Below are 14,665 nucleotides of genomic sequence, written 5' to 3'. Positions count from 1 at the left end.
AGTGGTTAGGTTATTTTAAGTTCAGAGATGTATCCTAAGCCTCAACAAGGTACATGAAGATGTTGCTATTGAACTGCAGGCAGGAGGAACTGCATTCTAGTAGTAATGTGAAGAGGTGAATGGTGATGTATAAAATCATGACATCTTACAGAGTTCTGGAAAATTCTTGTGTCGCTCCAGAAGTGACAATAAACACCTGTGAATTCTGAATAATGTGGCAAAGTACCCACACTCTCACCCCGTCTATCTTGTACCTACTAGGTGTATTTATGTGCTAACTAGCTGCAATCCTTCTACTTGGTTCTGCAGACGTGGAACTGATGCTGTATGAAGGTGACTTATTCATGAACCAAATCCCCAATCTTAGATCCATTAACATCATGTCCTGATCAACTGAGCTAACTGGCCTTGGCCAGCTCTCTCTGAAAAGTACAAATACCAACTTTACCACCAGTAGACACCAGGGAGAAAAAAAGCATCTGTGGATCTGAGATCTTGGTGTCCCATTTGTACAGTTTATACCCATCAGTTCTAACCGACTCTGGCTCCCCTAAAACTAGTCTTGGGCATTTTCCTTTTCTTCTCATTCCATTTGAAAACTACCAAGAAAATACCTTCAAGAAAGTTCTATGCTCATTTCTGAGACTGAAAGTTAGTCCTCATTGTTATTCCGACATGATTGACTCAAGAATTGTTCACCTTGGTTGCAGAGTAGATGGTCAACAGTGGAGTTGGCCTCATGCCAGAGGCAGAGGATATGTTCAGAATTGTCCCTTTAGATCTAAAAAGGAAAACGTACCAAGTAAACAGAATGAAATCAGATACACAATTGTCTGTAAATTACAGATGGAGCTATAGATTTGAAACAGAATGACCCAGCTGTTTTTCTAACACACATCTCTCCTTGCCTTTCATCAGCATGTGATGTGCTTGGTCAGTGAATGAGGCATAACTCAATCAACTAAAAATAGCTCTTGTTTGCAATTAGCTCATTTCTCAGTCTTAGTCACCTAGGGCATGACCAGATCAAATCTACAGGCTCCTCCACTTGATCTCTACCCTATGAGGCTTCTCTGGCCACAGCACCAAGAACTCTTACTCTTAGAAACACTCACTCCTTGCATGCTTTTATTTTGGTATAGCATCGCATACTACCGCGCTGTGTATTTAATCATTCTGTATGTATAAACATTTTTCTCCCTAAAACCATAAGCTGGATACCACAGCCCTTGTCCTCACTTTTCCTCAAAGCACACAGCGTAATCCTGAGCAAGTAACTGGTACTTAATAAAACCTTGGGGCAATGACTGACGGTTTCCCAGCGTTGTAGATATTCAGGTGCTAAACGAAGAGATATCTGACTTGAACATCGTGCAACTCGATAAATCACACTTATCAAACCATATTCTTCTGCCAAAAGGCAAACCTCAATTTCTACTGTAACTTTTAGAGACTACTGCAAGTTACCGGGAATTACTAATTCTACAAATAAATGAAAACTACTTTGAGGAAAGCAGTGCTGAAAATATCCTACCAAGCATGTATGGGTTGGGTAAAGTGTGGAATTAGGACTTTAGGAATTTTAGACAGAATGAACAATCAACTCTTGCCCCTGCAAATCCATGCTTCCCCTGGGGTTTGGTCCCCTTCTTCAATGACTGCAACTTGACCCCACCTATCCCTTGGACCTTCAACCCAGTTTTTCATTATTCTTTGTCTGAATGTACTTACTTCCCTTAAGGCTTATTTTTTCTCTATTGAAAAAAAAAGGTACTCTATAGACTCTTTTATGCAAAATAATAAGAGAAATATGATTAAATGGCACCTAAGTTATTTTAGACATAAATCTGAAAAGAAATAATCCCCAAAGGTCATCTAGTCCATCTGCCAGCCTCTAGGCTAGATGCCACTTCAACCAGCAAACGGAAGCCTGAATCCTCAGCTTAATGTGTCATTGGAAAAGAGTTTTTTGTTTTGTTTTGGTTTTTTAAACTGAAGTCCTTATTAGTAATACACACTTTTTTAAGCAGTGAAATCCATTATTAACATTTCGGTCAAAGAAATCAAATCTCAAATTTAAAAATGTTAAATTCAGGTTTTGAAGAAAATTGGAATTTAGTCGATGTATCACTCTTGTATTTTGTCCTTGTGTCTCTCACAGAGACAGAAAAGCCTTTTCTTTTTAAATTTTAAGGTACCAGTGTCTATCAGGAGTTAGAAGCGAATCACTCAAGATAAAAACTAGTGAATCAGCAATGCATACCTAGTAATTTCATTTTATCTGTATTTGTGACATATTCCTTTGATCAAAATGGACTAAAAACCACTTTTGTTACTGGACACGTTTAATATAGTATTAAAGTACGAAGTTTAAAATATCTTTATCTTTTTAGGATGTTGAAAGTGTTCTGAAATTAGAATGTGGTAATGGCTGCACAGCTTTGTGAATATACTTGGACCTTCAACCCAAAAAGAAAACACCAAATTGTACACTTTATAAATGGGTGGATTTTATGGTATGTGAAATGTATTTCAATAAATCTGTAAAAAAAAAAAAAAAAAGGCGGGGGGAAGAGAAATATATTTATGATATATTGGAATACGCCACCTCTAAGCTCAGAGCAGACCCCAATCAAGCGAAAGCTAAAGGAGCTAGTGTATTTTCTGTAACACAATATGCTTTCTGAGCAGTAACCCAAAATCCTGACAAGTTGCACCCTACCCTCCTTTTCTGAGCCCCAAATGTCCTTGTCAGATTAGGTAGTGTTTTATTTTAACCTTTTTGCATATAACCAGGAATTGTTATGTCCTTACTGATTCCGAGCAAGTGAAGAAAAAGCCAGTTAGAAATAGTTGCTGGTGATGATGTTTTTCATTGAAGCCTATCCCTGCTGGTTTCATCAGCTGGATTATGTGCTCCATTATGCTCAAACTGGCTGGGGATGCTACATGTGCCCTTGAACACAAATCTTTTCATTTCCTTCCTCACAAATGAAATACAACTGAAAAGGCTTCCAAAATTAAAGTTTTAATGTTATCAAATTCATTGTAAAACGTAGATCTTGACTTCACCAAAATAGACTCTTAAAACTTCACTCACCAAAGCAATGATTTCAATACAGGAAAATTCATTTAAAGGTAACAAAAACTTCTTTCCCGTTTCCAAAAATAGTAGACCAGTAATCAAATAGGTCACAATTATGCAGGTATGCTCCTTGTTTACTCCTTGAGGCAACTGAGATGTCTTTCTCAAATATTTGTACCCTAATTAAAATTTCTAGGAGGTAGAGTTAGTTTGAAGGAGTGAAGAGACAGAATTTGAGGGTACTTTATTCAAAACACAGTATCTGCACTCTAAAATATTATTAAAGACAAACCCAAGACCAACGAAGTATAAATCGAGAATGCACTAGACCTAAGTAAATAAAAGGAAAGCATTGATAACTGTACTAAAATGACAGTGGAGAAAACACCCCTTCTACAAAAACTCCATGCTACTAAGAGACACGTATTTGTTTGTCTAGCAAAAGCTTTCCTCCTACGCCCACACACAAGACAGCACAAAATTCTCTTTCTCTCCAAGGATAATAATATTCAACTTAGTTTTGACTGAATCATAAATAACACACCGGGATAGCTGCATTAATCCTTGTACAGTACATGGGGTCTATTCGTTATGCAGAGATGGGGATGCACACCTGGGACTGTGAAGCACAAAGGACTCGTGTTTAAAAGCAGCTACCTTGTCGAGCTCTAATCCTCTATCTAAGCAGAGCTAGTGACGTCAGACCAGTTTCCATGGCACAGCCAGACTCATGACAACTCTGTTACATCAAGCAGAAGGACAAAATGGGCTGCGCTTAATTGCACCCAGAAACAAACACAAAACCAAACCCTGATTAATCTCTCATTTTCCGGGGACTTGGGGAACAATTCTAAGATTGGAAGGTACATTAAGAATATTTGCTGAAGTTCTAGAATGAAGACTCATATTGCTCATATTTCAGGATATTTCCAGTTTGTTATGACACATAATCCAAACAAACAAGTAATATTTTCTGTGATACAACATTCTTAACTCATCACATTGCATACTTGCTAACAGCCACACGATGGTGTCTCAGGGGTGTGAATTATTGAGGATCTACTAGAATTAAAATACTGTGAAAACAGTGCAGAAAGCACCAACGCTGATAAGGAAGCCCCTTTTCTCTTCTATCACTAGCCTTTGCACAAGCCAAACGTTAAACTCGCCCAACCCTACAAAACTCAGCAGCTTACATTTATGGCTTCCTATAGGTGTGCTGTCCAGTAGAATTCCCTTAGAGCTGTGAAATTCCCAGTCACAACACTCACTCATTGTCACCTGGATTTAAAAAAAAAAAGCCAAGCCTTTATTCTTCTATGAATGTCCCACTATTCCCTCAGACTGTTGTGTACCCTTGTCCACCGCTCTAGAAACATACTGTTGTCACAGAGGAAGTGACAGGTCTCCTTTGAAATAAGTCACTGATCTCTGCCTTCGTCAGGAACCTCATCACTGCCCCATCCTGCGAGGGAGAAGAGGAGTGGGGAGGTATAAATGCTGTGAAGAACTGGAACACGGGCTCAATCCCCTTGTGGACAGTGAACTGCACATAGAGTTTGATGGCAGACAAGGGAGACTGTGTAAAAAAAGACTCTATCCAATTCTTCATACTTCCATTTCTTATCATGGAATGCGTAAGTGAGCTCTTGGATAGTCATTACTTTTTTTTTTTTTAAGCTTAAACATAATACTGAAATTGGAACAAACAGTTCCCAACAGACTCTCAAAAAGACTGAGAAACATATCAAAACAGAGTTCAATGTCAGACAAGAATCCTGGAATACAGGGGTCAGGTATATAGTTAGAACTAGCAATCCACGTATACTATGCAAATATGGCTTTGTTGAAGAAAGTTTGCAAACATTTACCACATGAAAGAGAATCGTCTGCCCTAAAACACCATAACATGTCATAATTCCACCTTAAGCAATACAGTATGAAAGAGGCTATTTTTAGCTTTTGCATGGTTGTCATGGCAACCACCTCCTTGGCTCCAGCTGTACACAATGTTTATAATTCCAGGGAAGTGGAAAGAGCAAGTTTCCTCTATAATGTAATTATGTACTTTCTACCTCTATGGTAATGATACCTTAGTTTGATTACAGATACTTATTTAGTGATGGTCAGTTGACCCTCAGCTATAGTTCCAGAGGGTTTGGAAAATCTCATACATCAGAGGTAGAATCTCAGTGACAGGAGAAAACAAGAGCAACAAAGGATCTTTGTAAAGGACTCTGTTGTTACTCAATGGAGATACAAATCCTATGGAAACCACCATAAGGAAATACGCCATTTAGATAGTGTAAAGGGCTGGCTATAATAAAATCACTTAGTGTGTGAGGCTTATCAGATGAGCTATTAACTTGGAGTTTTTCTTTCCTCTTGAGCACCCAATTAACAATATTTCTGGCCTCCCGTGCAGTTAGGTATAGCCTCTGACTGAGTTCTGGACAACAGAATATGGGTAGAAGTGATGTACGCCACTTCCGGGCCTGGCCCATGAAATCTCCCTTAAAATCATCCTTATTATCCTAACTCATCTGCTGGCTGGATCCAGAGGACTCAGCAGAGAGCTGCAAGGCCCAAGGGAAGAAGAACAGAGCGCTAGATGGAAGGAGCCTGAGCCCCTGAACGACTGACTGGGTGGAGTAGAGTCCCGACCACTGATCCACACTGGCTGTGATGTGAAGGGAGAAAGATCAACCTTTATGGTACAAAGCCGCTGAGATTCTCGGGTGGTCTGTTATTTCTTACTAGTTCTTAGCAAGTGCCACGATCACGTTCACATCAGTTTCAATCCAGCCTATGATAGCTTTCCCCCAGATTCATTTCTCAACCTCAGTTTAAAATCAACCTGATTTCTTAAAGGCAAAGATCCAGGGCATCTGCACATGCTATGAAAAACTCCTCAGGGAATACCTGTTGCACGCACCCATCCTTTGCTCTGTGTTCATGACTGCTAGGCCTACAGAGACAGGAGTCAAGCTCCTGGTACCTTATGTCTGTGCATTTGCTAACTAACTATATAGCTTCATAGCACTCAATTTCTTTGAGTCTCACTTTTTATGTCAAATGGGGGGGGGGGTTACAATTAAAGTACTGAATTCTAGTTACAATTAAAGTACTCTTTAAATCCAATACTTCGTGATCTGCAAATGATTTCACAACCTTTATCTCTTTTGAGATACCAACACACTTAAAAATTCCTTTTACAACACCGCTGTGGTTTATAAGTATTTTTTAATGGATGGACTTACTATCCTAAATTAATACCATGTCACTTGCAGATGTCAAAACTAGGATTAAGATAATAGCCCAAATTTCATCCCTCCTGGGTTCTACTCTGTCTGCTGTAATTCTCTGCACCTTTCTGGGCTCTGGTCTGGTTTGACCACTGTCACTTCCGTATCCGACACACATGGCACACTCCCATGATCAACCAACAACAAGCAGTCTGAAGGTTTTAAAGGGAAATTTTACTCAAATAAAGCAATTAGAATATACAAAACTGCATATAAAATGGAATTACAAACAAAAGCCTTGCTAAGAAGCAGTTTCTCAACTGGTCTCTGTAGATGCGCCCCCCCCCCCCCCCCCATGGATTCCTCATCTGTACAATGGTGGGAGACTATCAAAGTTAAACGAGTTAATACATATCAAGTTCTCAGTACACCTGGCACTCAATATGTATTCAATAAACATGAGCTGTAATCCCTGCCTGAAGCTGGTCATAGAGGTTTCTGCACAGAAGTAGGGTCATTGAGTTTTCCCTTTCAAAGCTGTGATTCCTATGGATATCTTCCAAACTCAAAGCTATTTTGCAGAAGAGGATGACTGGGAAGCTCTAAATTTAGCAAATGAGCAAGCTAGCTGAAGATGCAAGCCCAGCGCTTTTCAACAGGTTTTTTTTGAAAGTCTAGCCATCACTTGGGCTTTTCCAAGGGAGCAAAAGAGCTTAATTACAATTTTATGCTTCATGCTATTTCAAATGTAAGAAATCAACAACACATTTCTCAAGGAAAATGAAGACATCCAGCATATCCTAGTGAAACCCAATTTAAACTGGAACAATGAGTCTAGTGGACACAGCCTTTTCCTCTAAGAGTGGGTTTGACATCTTATAATCACTTTATATTACGCCTAAATGCCTCATACATCCATGCTCCCAATAAGAACTGAAAAATTAGAGGATGGGGTCTTGCTTCATGAAACTCCACTGGTTGACTCTGACAGCATACAGCTCTAAGAAGGTATTCCCGGGAATATCCCAGAAACTCTATCCGCCCCCTCAGACTAGCAGGCAATTGAGTTAGTGATGGTGACTCAGGCAGACTTTTTATCCTGATCTAAAGGAACCACCACAACCCTGGAGAGGGAAATAAAAAGGGAATCGAGTGGAAAAAGCCTCCACCATCAGATGACTCATGCTCTACTGTGTGACTCACTCAGCACATCACTCTGTCCCTAAGACATGGAGGATAGGTTCATTAGTCACTTCAGTGAATTTTACAAAGAAAGGATTCTCCCTATAAATAATCATGAGCTCTGTCTCTCTACTGTTTGTGTGAGCTCGTGACTCACCTTTCTACCATGCCAGGCAGCACCAATCTTGTCATCTGCAAAAGAGAAAAACAAAACATTCGTGATGGTTGAGGATGCAATAGATAAAGAGTGAAGAGAACCCACCCACACAAACAAGAAAGGAATCACAAAACCACTTACCACCTCTATAGACAGCAGTTTATTTTGTATAGTCTATGCCAAGCAATTTGGCTATACCAAGAAAAGGAATCAGATGAAATTACTGGAGATAACACTGGGAATACTTGCAGTGAACTTGGCTGAAATTAGTCTTACCTAATGGTATATAATACTGGCATAGAGATCTTCAAATAATTAAGGATTTATGTTGACATCTACGTGTCCCAAAATACATTCTCAGAAAAGAACATGGGTTATCACAAGAAATATCCCGCCTACCAAGGTTACTTAAATTTTCTAATCTCAAGAGCTTGAATAATCTTTTCCTATAAAAAAAAACTCTTCAGAAGAATACCATAAAGTCACACATGTTTGCAAATATTAAGCATATCTTCACATTCGTTTCTCTTGTTGCTCTTGCTACTTGTAAGCAAAACTCATCCTTAAAGAAACTTGAGGTTATCTGTGATCTCAAATTACCAATAATGAAAACAAGACACTTGCATTTTTAAAGGACTTCATAATTGTTGGCTAAATACATAGAAGATGATGAGAGACACTGATTCTAAACTGTTTTACGACATTATTGACTAAGAAAAGTTAAGATATCCACTGGCGTAGTCAAGGCAACATCATAAAATCCTGAGGTTAAAACATGAATTCTTCACTCCTAGATATCACTACTTCTCTAAGAAACAAATGCTGTTTTGTCACAGAAAAGTTTGCATGTATGCTAAGCAGAGGAATTTTAAGCTTTCTATCTGAATACTAGGTTTAATTTAATTAATTCTGTTATTTAATTAAGCCTGTTAATTAAACCAGAATTCTGACAAATTTTTTTCCTAGAAATATCCCCCCATGGGCTGTATGTATGTATGTATGTATGTATGTATGTATGTAGGTAGGTATGTATGTATGTATTTATTTATATTGAGGTAACATTACTTAATAACATTAGTTTCAGGTGTACAGCATTGTAATTTGATATCTGTATACACTACATAGTGTGCTTACCGCCAAAATTTGAGTTTCCATCCGTCACCATGTATTTGACCTCCTTTACCCACTTGACCCTTCCTCCAAACCCTTCCCTGGTGGCAACCACCAATCTGTTGTCTGTCTATGAACTTGTTTTTATTTGTTCCTTTGTTTCTTTTGTTTCACAATCCACATGTGGGTGAAATCATATGGTTTTTGTCCTTTTCCATCTGACTTATTTCACTTTATTTCACTTAGCATAATATCCTCATGTTGTTGCAAATGGCAAGATTTTATCTTTTAGAATGGCTATTATCAAAGACAAGATATAACGAGTGTTGGAGAGGATGTGGAGAAAAGGGACCCTCATACACTACTGGTGGGATTGTAATTGGTGTAACCACTATGGAAAACAGTATGGAGGTTCGCCAAAAAATTAAGAATAAGACTATATCAAGAAATACATCAAGCGAGTTCTCTTCTGGGTATTTACCTAAAGAAAATGAAAACACTAATTCAAAAAGATATATGCACCTCTGTGTTCACTGTAGCATTATTTACAATAGCCAAGATATGAAAACAACCTAAGCATCTATCAAGAAATGAATGGATAAAGAGATGTAGTATATACATATACAATGGAATACCACTCAGCTAGAAATATTTTAAAGAAAAAAAAATGTATCCAGGCTATACCAAGATAAAGTACTCCAAACCCAGATGTCAACCTTGAAGATGTAGCAAACTCTTATCTAGCAAAAACACAATTTCAAATTGACACTGTGTCATAAAAGATAGACTACCCACTTTGAAACAGAAAAAGAAGTATCTTCAAAGCCTAGGAGAATCATTTCAACAGAAGTCCCTGGATTTGGCCACATCTTCTAGCACAGATGAAAAAGAGACCATAAGAAAGAGTTTGGTCTAAAGCATTCCGTATCTCCCTCCTTCTTACATTTTAAGTCTGCACTTTTCATATTAAACTCATCTTCATAGAAGAATGGTGCAGAGATTGCCAATTGTCCTCCAACATTCATTCTTTCCATAATACCTAAAAATTGAATTTTCAGTTGTATATATGGCCTCTTTTCCAGCCACAGTGCCCTCCACAGAAACTGTATTTTCTACTTCCTCTCTCAGAGAATGTGGCCCTATGACTGTGTTCATCTAATAAGATGTGAATACAAGTAAAATACATGCAACTTCCTTGTCAAGGAGAAAAAAAAAAAAGGATGTCCCTCTCTTGGCTTATTCCTCCTCTTCACGGCCAGAAAATAGATGTGATAGAAGGAGCTAAAACAGCTAAGAAGAAAGCCATGTGCTAACAGAAGCAGAGCAATGAGATAAAAAGAAGCAGGATCCTTACTGATTGTGGAGCTACTATGCCAAACTGTGATTACTTACCCAGCTTTTTATCTGAGAAATACTACATCTCCCTCCATTCCTGGATCAACCAAACCAGTATTCTAACTAATATAATTGACCATTTGCACTGCTAAAGACCAACCAATGTTAATATTTTAAGATTTAAAAAAGAAATAATCCCCAAAGCAAACTTAATCAGAAATTATGCTGACAGCCCCAATGGCCTCAATATTTTATTGCTTTTAAAACACAATCCTATTTCTTTTTTCTAGGTTTGCTTGACCCAATTCAGAATATGTCCACTGGGCCTCAAACTAAACTACGTGGAACAAAGACAAAGAAAAAGCTGACTTCAGAGTTTATCTTTTCAACACAGTCACCTCTTTTCTTCTCAGATTAAATAATAACTCTTCAAATTTGCTTATATGTTTCCTAAGATTTGTCTTTTTATATGAGCATAGGCATTGCTCAATATATAGCTACTGAATGTTTAAGGCAAGCGTGGCATGTCGTCAGGCCAAAGTTTTAATCCAGGCTCTTCTACTTACTGGCGGGGTGACCTTGAGGTAGTTTCTTGTCCTCCTCTGCAGAGTCCTTATGTATTAAATGAAGCAGGTATCTATATTATAGGTTATCATACTCTGAATCTCAAATAAGTTAAGGTATATAATGGACCTAGCATAGAGCACATCACAGAGTATGTCCCTGAAAGGAAATTTATGTTCCTTATTGCTAGCATGCACTGTTCTTTAAGGATGCAGCACCACAAGTATCTAGGCCTCCTATAAGCATGTTGTGCCCTACACAGTTTAGAGAAAAAAACAATGACAGGGGCTGCCGGATGGCTCAATGGGTTAGAGTGCGAGCCCTGAACAGTAGGGTTGCCGGTTCGATTCCCACATGGGATGGTGGGCTGCATCCTCCACAACTGCATTGAAGACAAAGAGCTGCCTCTAAGCCCACGGAGGGGTGGCTGGATGGCTCAGTTGGTTAGAGCGCGAGCTCTCAACAAGGTTGCTGGTTGGATCCCCACATGGGATGGTGGGCTGCACCCCCTGCAACTAAAGATTGAAAATGGCAACTGGACTTGGAGCTGAGCTGCGCCCTCCACAACTAGACTGAAGGACAACAACTTGGAGCTGATGGGCCCTGGAGAAACACACTGTTCCCCAATATTCCCCAATTTAAAAAAAAAAAAAAGACACATTTTTAAGGTCATCCAGTTCAACTCCACACAGAAGTTTCTGGAGAGTCCCATCAATATTTAAAAATACCTCAGTTGGGATCCTCTTGGCGTAATAGAGTTGTTCTAAAATTGGATTGTAATGATGATTGCACACCTCTATAAATTTACTAAAACTCACTCAATTGTACACTTCAAATGGATGAATTTTATGGCATGTAAATTATCCCTCAAAGCTGTTTTTGAAAAGAAAATCTCAATAATCATATGGATAAGAATTAAAGAACTGGAATCAGGAAATACATGTGATGTTACTTTATCAAACACAGGAGCTCCCCAAATGCTCTATGCAGATCAACTCGTGGCCTAGAGCAACACGAAGTAATAAAGACGCCATTGTTATGTTCAGACCAGGCCATGGATGTACTCGAACCCAGGCTCGGTAATGAGAACTCACTATCTAGCAGAAGAACAGATATTTATATAAACAAGTCATTATATAAACAAATTATTTATATAAACAAATGATTTGAGTGGTATGAGTGGTACAATAGGGCAATGGCAGAGGGCACCACTGCTTAGGACTGGTTGTGTCTGGGGAATTGGACAGAGCTTCACAGATTACCTTTAGAAGAATATATAGGAGTTCCCTAGGTAGAAGAAAAATTCTAGTCGAAGGAATAGGATGCAAAAATGCAAATAGCTACCAAAAACTACAATGTATGCTATGGAAGTGATGCATTAAAATTTTTTTTTGAGTGGATGAAGTATAAAAAGAAGTATGTGCTTCCTGTAATATATGTCAGGCGATTTGTGTATCATACTACATCATGGACAGCTTCCCATGCTCGTACAAAACAGATGTACATCAGGCATATTAACCATTGTGGAGTATTTTAAGGATAGATTATATGCATTTTTAGCAATATCTAAAAACATTTTTTATTTAGCACAGTTCATCAGGGGACCACAATGCTTAGCTAATGTTTTATAAAGAGGTCCCCAAGCATTCTGTGAAGAGAAGCTATTATTCAGTTCCCCAAAGTCCTGAGATCACCAAAAACAGAATAAGGAAGTAGAAGACTAATAATAAAAATGTTCTCGCCCAGGGGTAGGTAGGTATGTGCGTGTGCGTGCATGTGCACACACATTTGTAACACGGAAATGAGACTTGTAAACTGCAAAGTAGCTAAGCGGAGTTCACAGGGTGGCCACTGGCTGTTTAGCTTTCCTACACAAAAGGAGGGGAGAAGGGACAGGCTTTGTAGGCAGCAATCTACCTAGAGAACGACCAGGAAAGTCTACAATATCTGCTGACGGATTCTTTTATTCTGATCAGGGATCTCAGCACCATATGAAAATTTAATAAGTGGTCGTGCAGAGTTTTAAAGTTCAATTCAGATTTTTTCCAAGACATCCATTTACACATTTAAATACAGTCCAATAAGAAATATTACTGGGGGTTGGCCCAGGGGCTCAGGCGGTTAGAGCTCCATGCTCCTAACTCCGAAGGCTGCCGGTTCAATTCCCACATGGGCCAGTGGGCTCTCAACCACAAGGTTGCCAGTTCGATTCCTCGAGTCCCACAAGGGATGGTCGTGGGCTGTGCCACCTGCAACTAGCAACGGCAACTGGACCTGGAGCTGAGCTGCGCCCTCCACAACTAAGACTGAAAGGACAACAACTTGACTTGGAAAAATGTCTTGGAAGTACACACTGCTCCCCAATAAAGTCCTGTTCCCCTTCCCCAATAAAATCTAAAAAAAACAAAAAAAAACACAAAGAAATATGACTTTAACCCGGGACAGTGAGGCAATACAAATGCATATATAGGGAGCTATTTTTTTTCCTTACACTGTATGCATGTCACATATCAAATGTCTCCTTTTTGAATGGCAAAAATTATCGAGAAAATGGATCAGACAAAATAAAACCCCATAAAGTCTCATCTTACTCACAAAATTACATCAACAGCGTGCTAAACATTAAATATGTTTTTGATGGTCTTCAATGTCTGGACATGTTCAAAATACATTATTTTTCTCCCAGTTTTATTAAGATACAATTGACATATAATTTTGTATTAGTTTAAGATGTTCAACATAATGATTTGATATATATACATATTATATATACAAAAGATTACTACAATAAGTTTAGTTAACATAAAAAAAATATGGAACGCTTCACAAATTCGTGCGTCGTCCTTGCGCAGGACCTAATCTTCTCTGTATCATTCCAATTTTAATGTAGGTGCTGCTGAAGCAAGCACCAAAATATATTCTTTATACATGTGCATTAAAACTCAAGACGTTTTAATAAACTAACACAAAGAAAGAAGTAGTGTTTTCAGTGCCTGGCTATAATATTAAAAGGCCAGAAATATTTCTTGAGTGCCCACTGATCAAATGATCCATCAGCAAAGACCTAAGTCCTCTTATGAAAAAGTTAAATTCTTTCGCGTTGTTCAGTGGCTTCTCCTTTTAAATTCTGACTCTAAGTTATTTCTCCTCGCCATCACATGGAACATCTTTTATTGATCTGTCAAATAATAACATTTAAAAGCCTGAGAAAAGTTAACCTGGAATCTGCATGCTTTTATAAAGCTGATTAATACCTTCATCAATACTTAAAATTATCTTTCCTCCTAACCGGATTATAAATCATCATAAACTCAATTTCGAGCCTTCTTCGTTTGGGTATGTGTATACAAATAATTCTTAATATTCTACGCAGAAGCGGAGAGGCTTCACTACACTCACATCAAATTAAATTCTCCTTCAATTGTACGTAGGATATTTTCACTAAGCTATTAGTAGTCTCATTTTGCTTTATACACATCGATTGATATTTGGTTATTTATACCATACCCCAAGCGTTTCTGTGAAATCTCACTATCTAAACTCCATTTCACAGCTCACAAGCTGTTTCTGGAGTTAACTCAATGTGCTAATTTTAGGCCATCTGCAAGTGATAAAAGCTGTACCAGGAAGTTTTTTGTTCCTCTTAAGATATTGTGAAAATAAGGTTACTATAACTTGTAAGTTCAGTGGTTAAGAACATTTAAAAAGGTGTAGTAAGCATGATTTCTATACTTGTTTTCTTCTATGTTGGGGTTGTTTCCAAAGTATACTGCAAACAATTTTAATTCTTTCCTGAAAAGTAAAGTTGCTGCAATAGTGCCTCGACGATAATGAGAGCTCCAAATCCTTTCAGAAAAAAACACACAAATGTTTCCTACTTATATACAAATTTTTTTTAGTGACAGTTTCATTCATCCTCACCACAGAAAAAGTCCTGGAGGCCTAAAATCAAAGGAGGAAAGGTCAGTATATGTTATACCACACCTA

General features: G+C 38.3%; 1 protein-coding gene and 1 non-coding gene across 2 annotated transcripts in view; both read right to left on the bottom strand.

The window, feature by feature from the left end:
• Nucleotides 1-14,665, bottom strand: part of HSD17B12 (hydroxysteroid 17-beta dehydrogenase 12) — a 137,290-nt gene that overhangs the window by 12,140 nt on the left and 110,485 nt on the right. The window contains exons 7-8 of the mRNA XM_019746448.3: nucleotides 7,670-7,704; nucleotides 700-781 (exon numbers count right to left, since the gene is read on the bottom strand). Of these exons, the coding sequence (XP_019602007.1) occupies nucleotides 700-781; nucleotides 7,670-7,704 (117 nt within the window). The remainder of the gene's footprint in view (nucleotides 1-699; nucleotides 782-7,669; nucleotides 7,705-14,665) is intronic.
• Nucleotides 13,486-13,587, bottom strand: LOC141572506 (U6 spliceosomal RNA). Its single transcript, XR_012497836.1, has one exon. It is a non-coding gene; the product is annotated as a U6 spliceosomal RNA (small nuclear RNA).

The sequence above is a fragment of the Rhinolophus sinicus genome, chromosome 14 (genome assembly GCF_057876585.1).
Source record: "Rhinolophus sinicus isolate RSI-liver-muscle chromosome 14, RSI-T2T, whole genome shotgun sequence".
Classification (NCBI taxonomy): Eukaryota; Metazoa; Chordata; class Mammalia; order Chiroptera; family Rhinolophidae; genus Rhinolophus; species Rhinolophus sinicus.
This window is presented reverse-complemented; position numbering and strand designations above follow the sequence as displayed.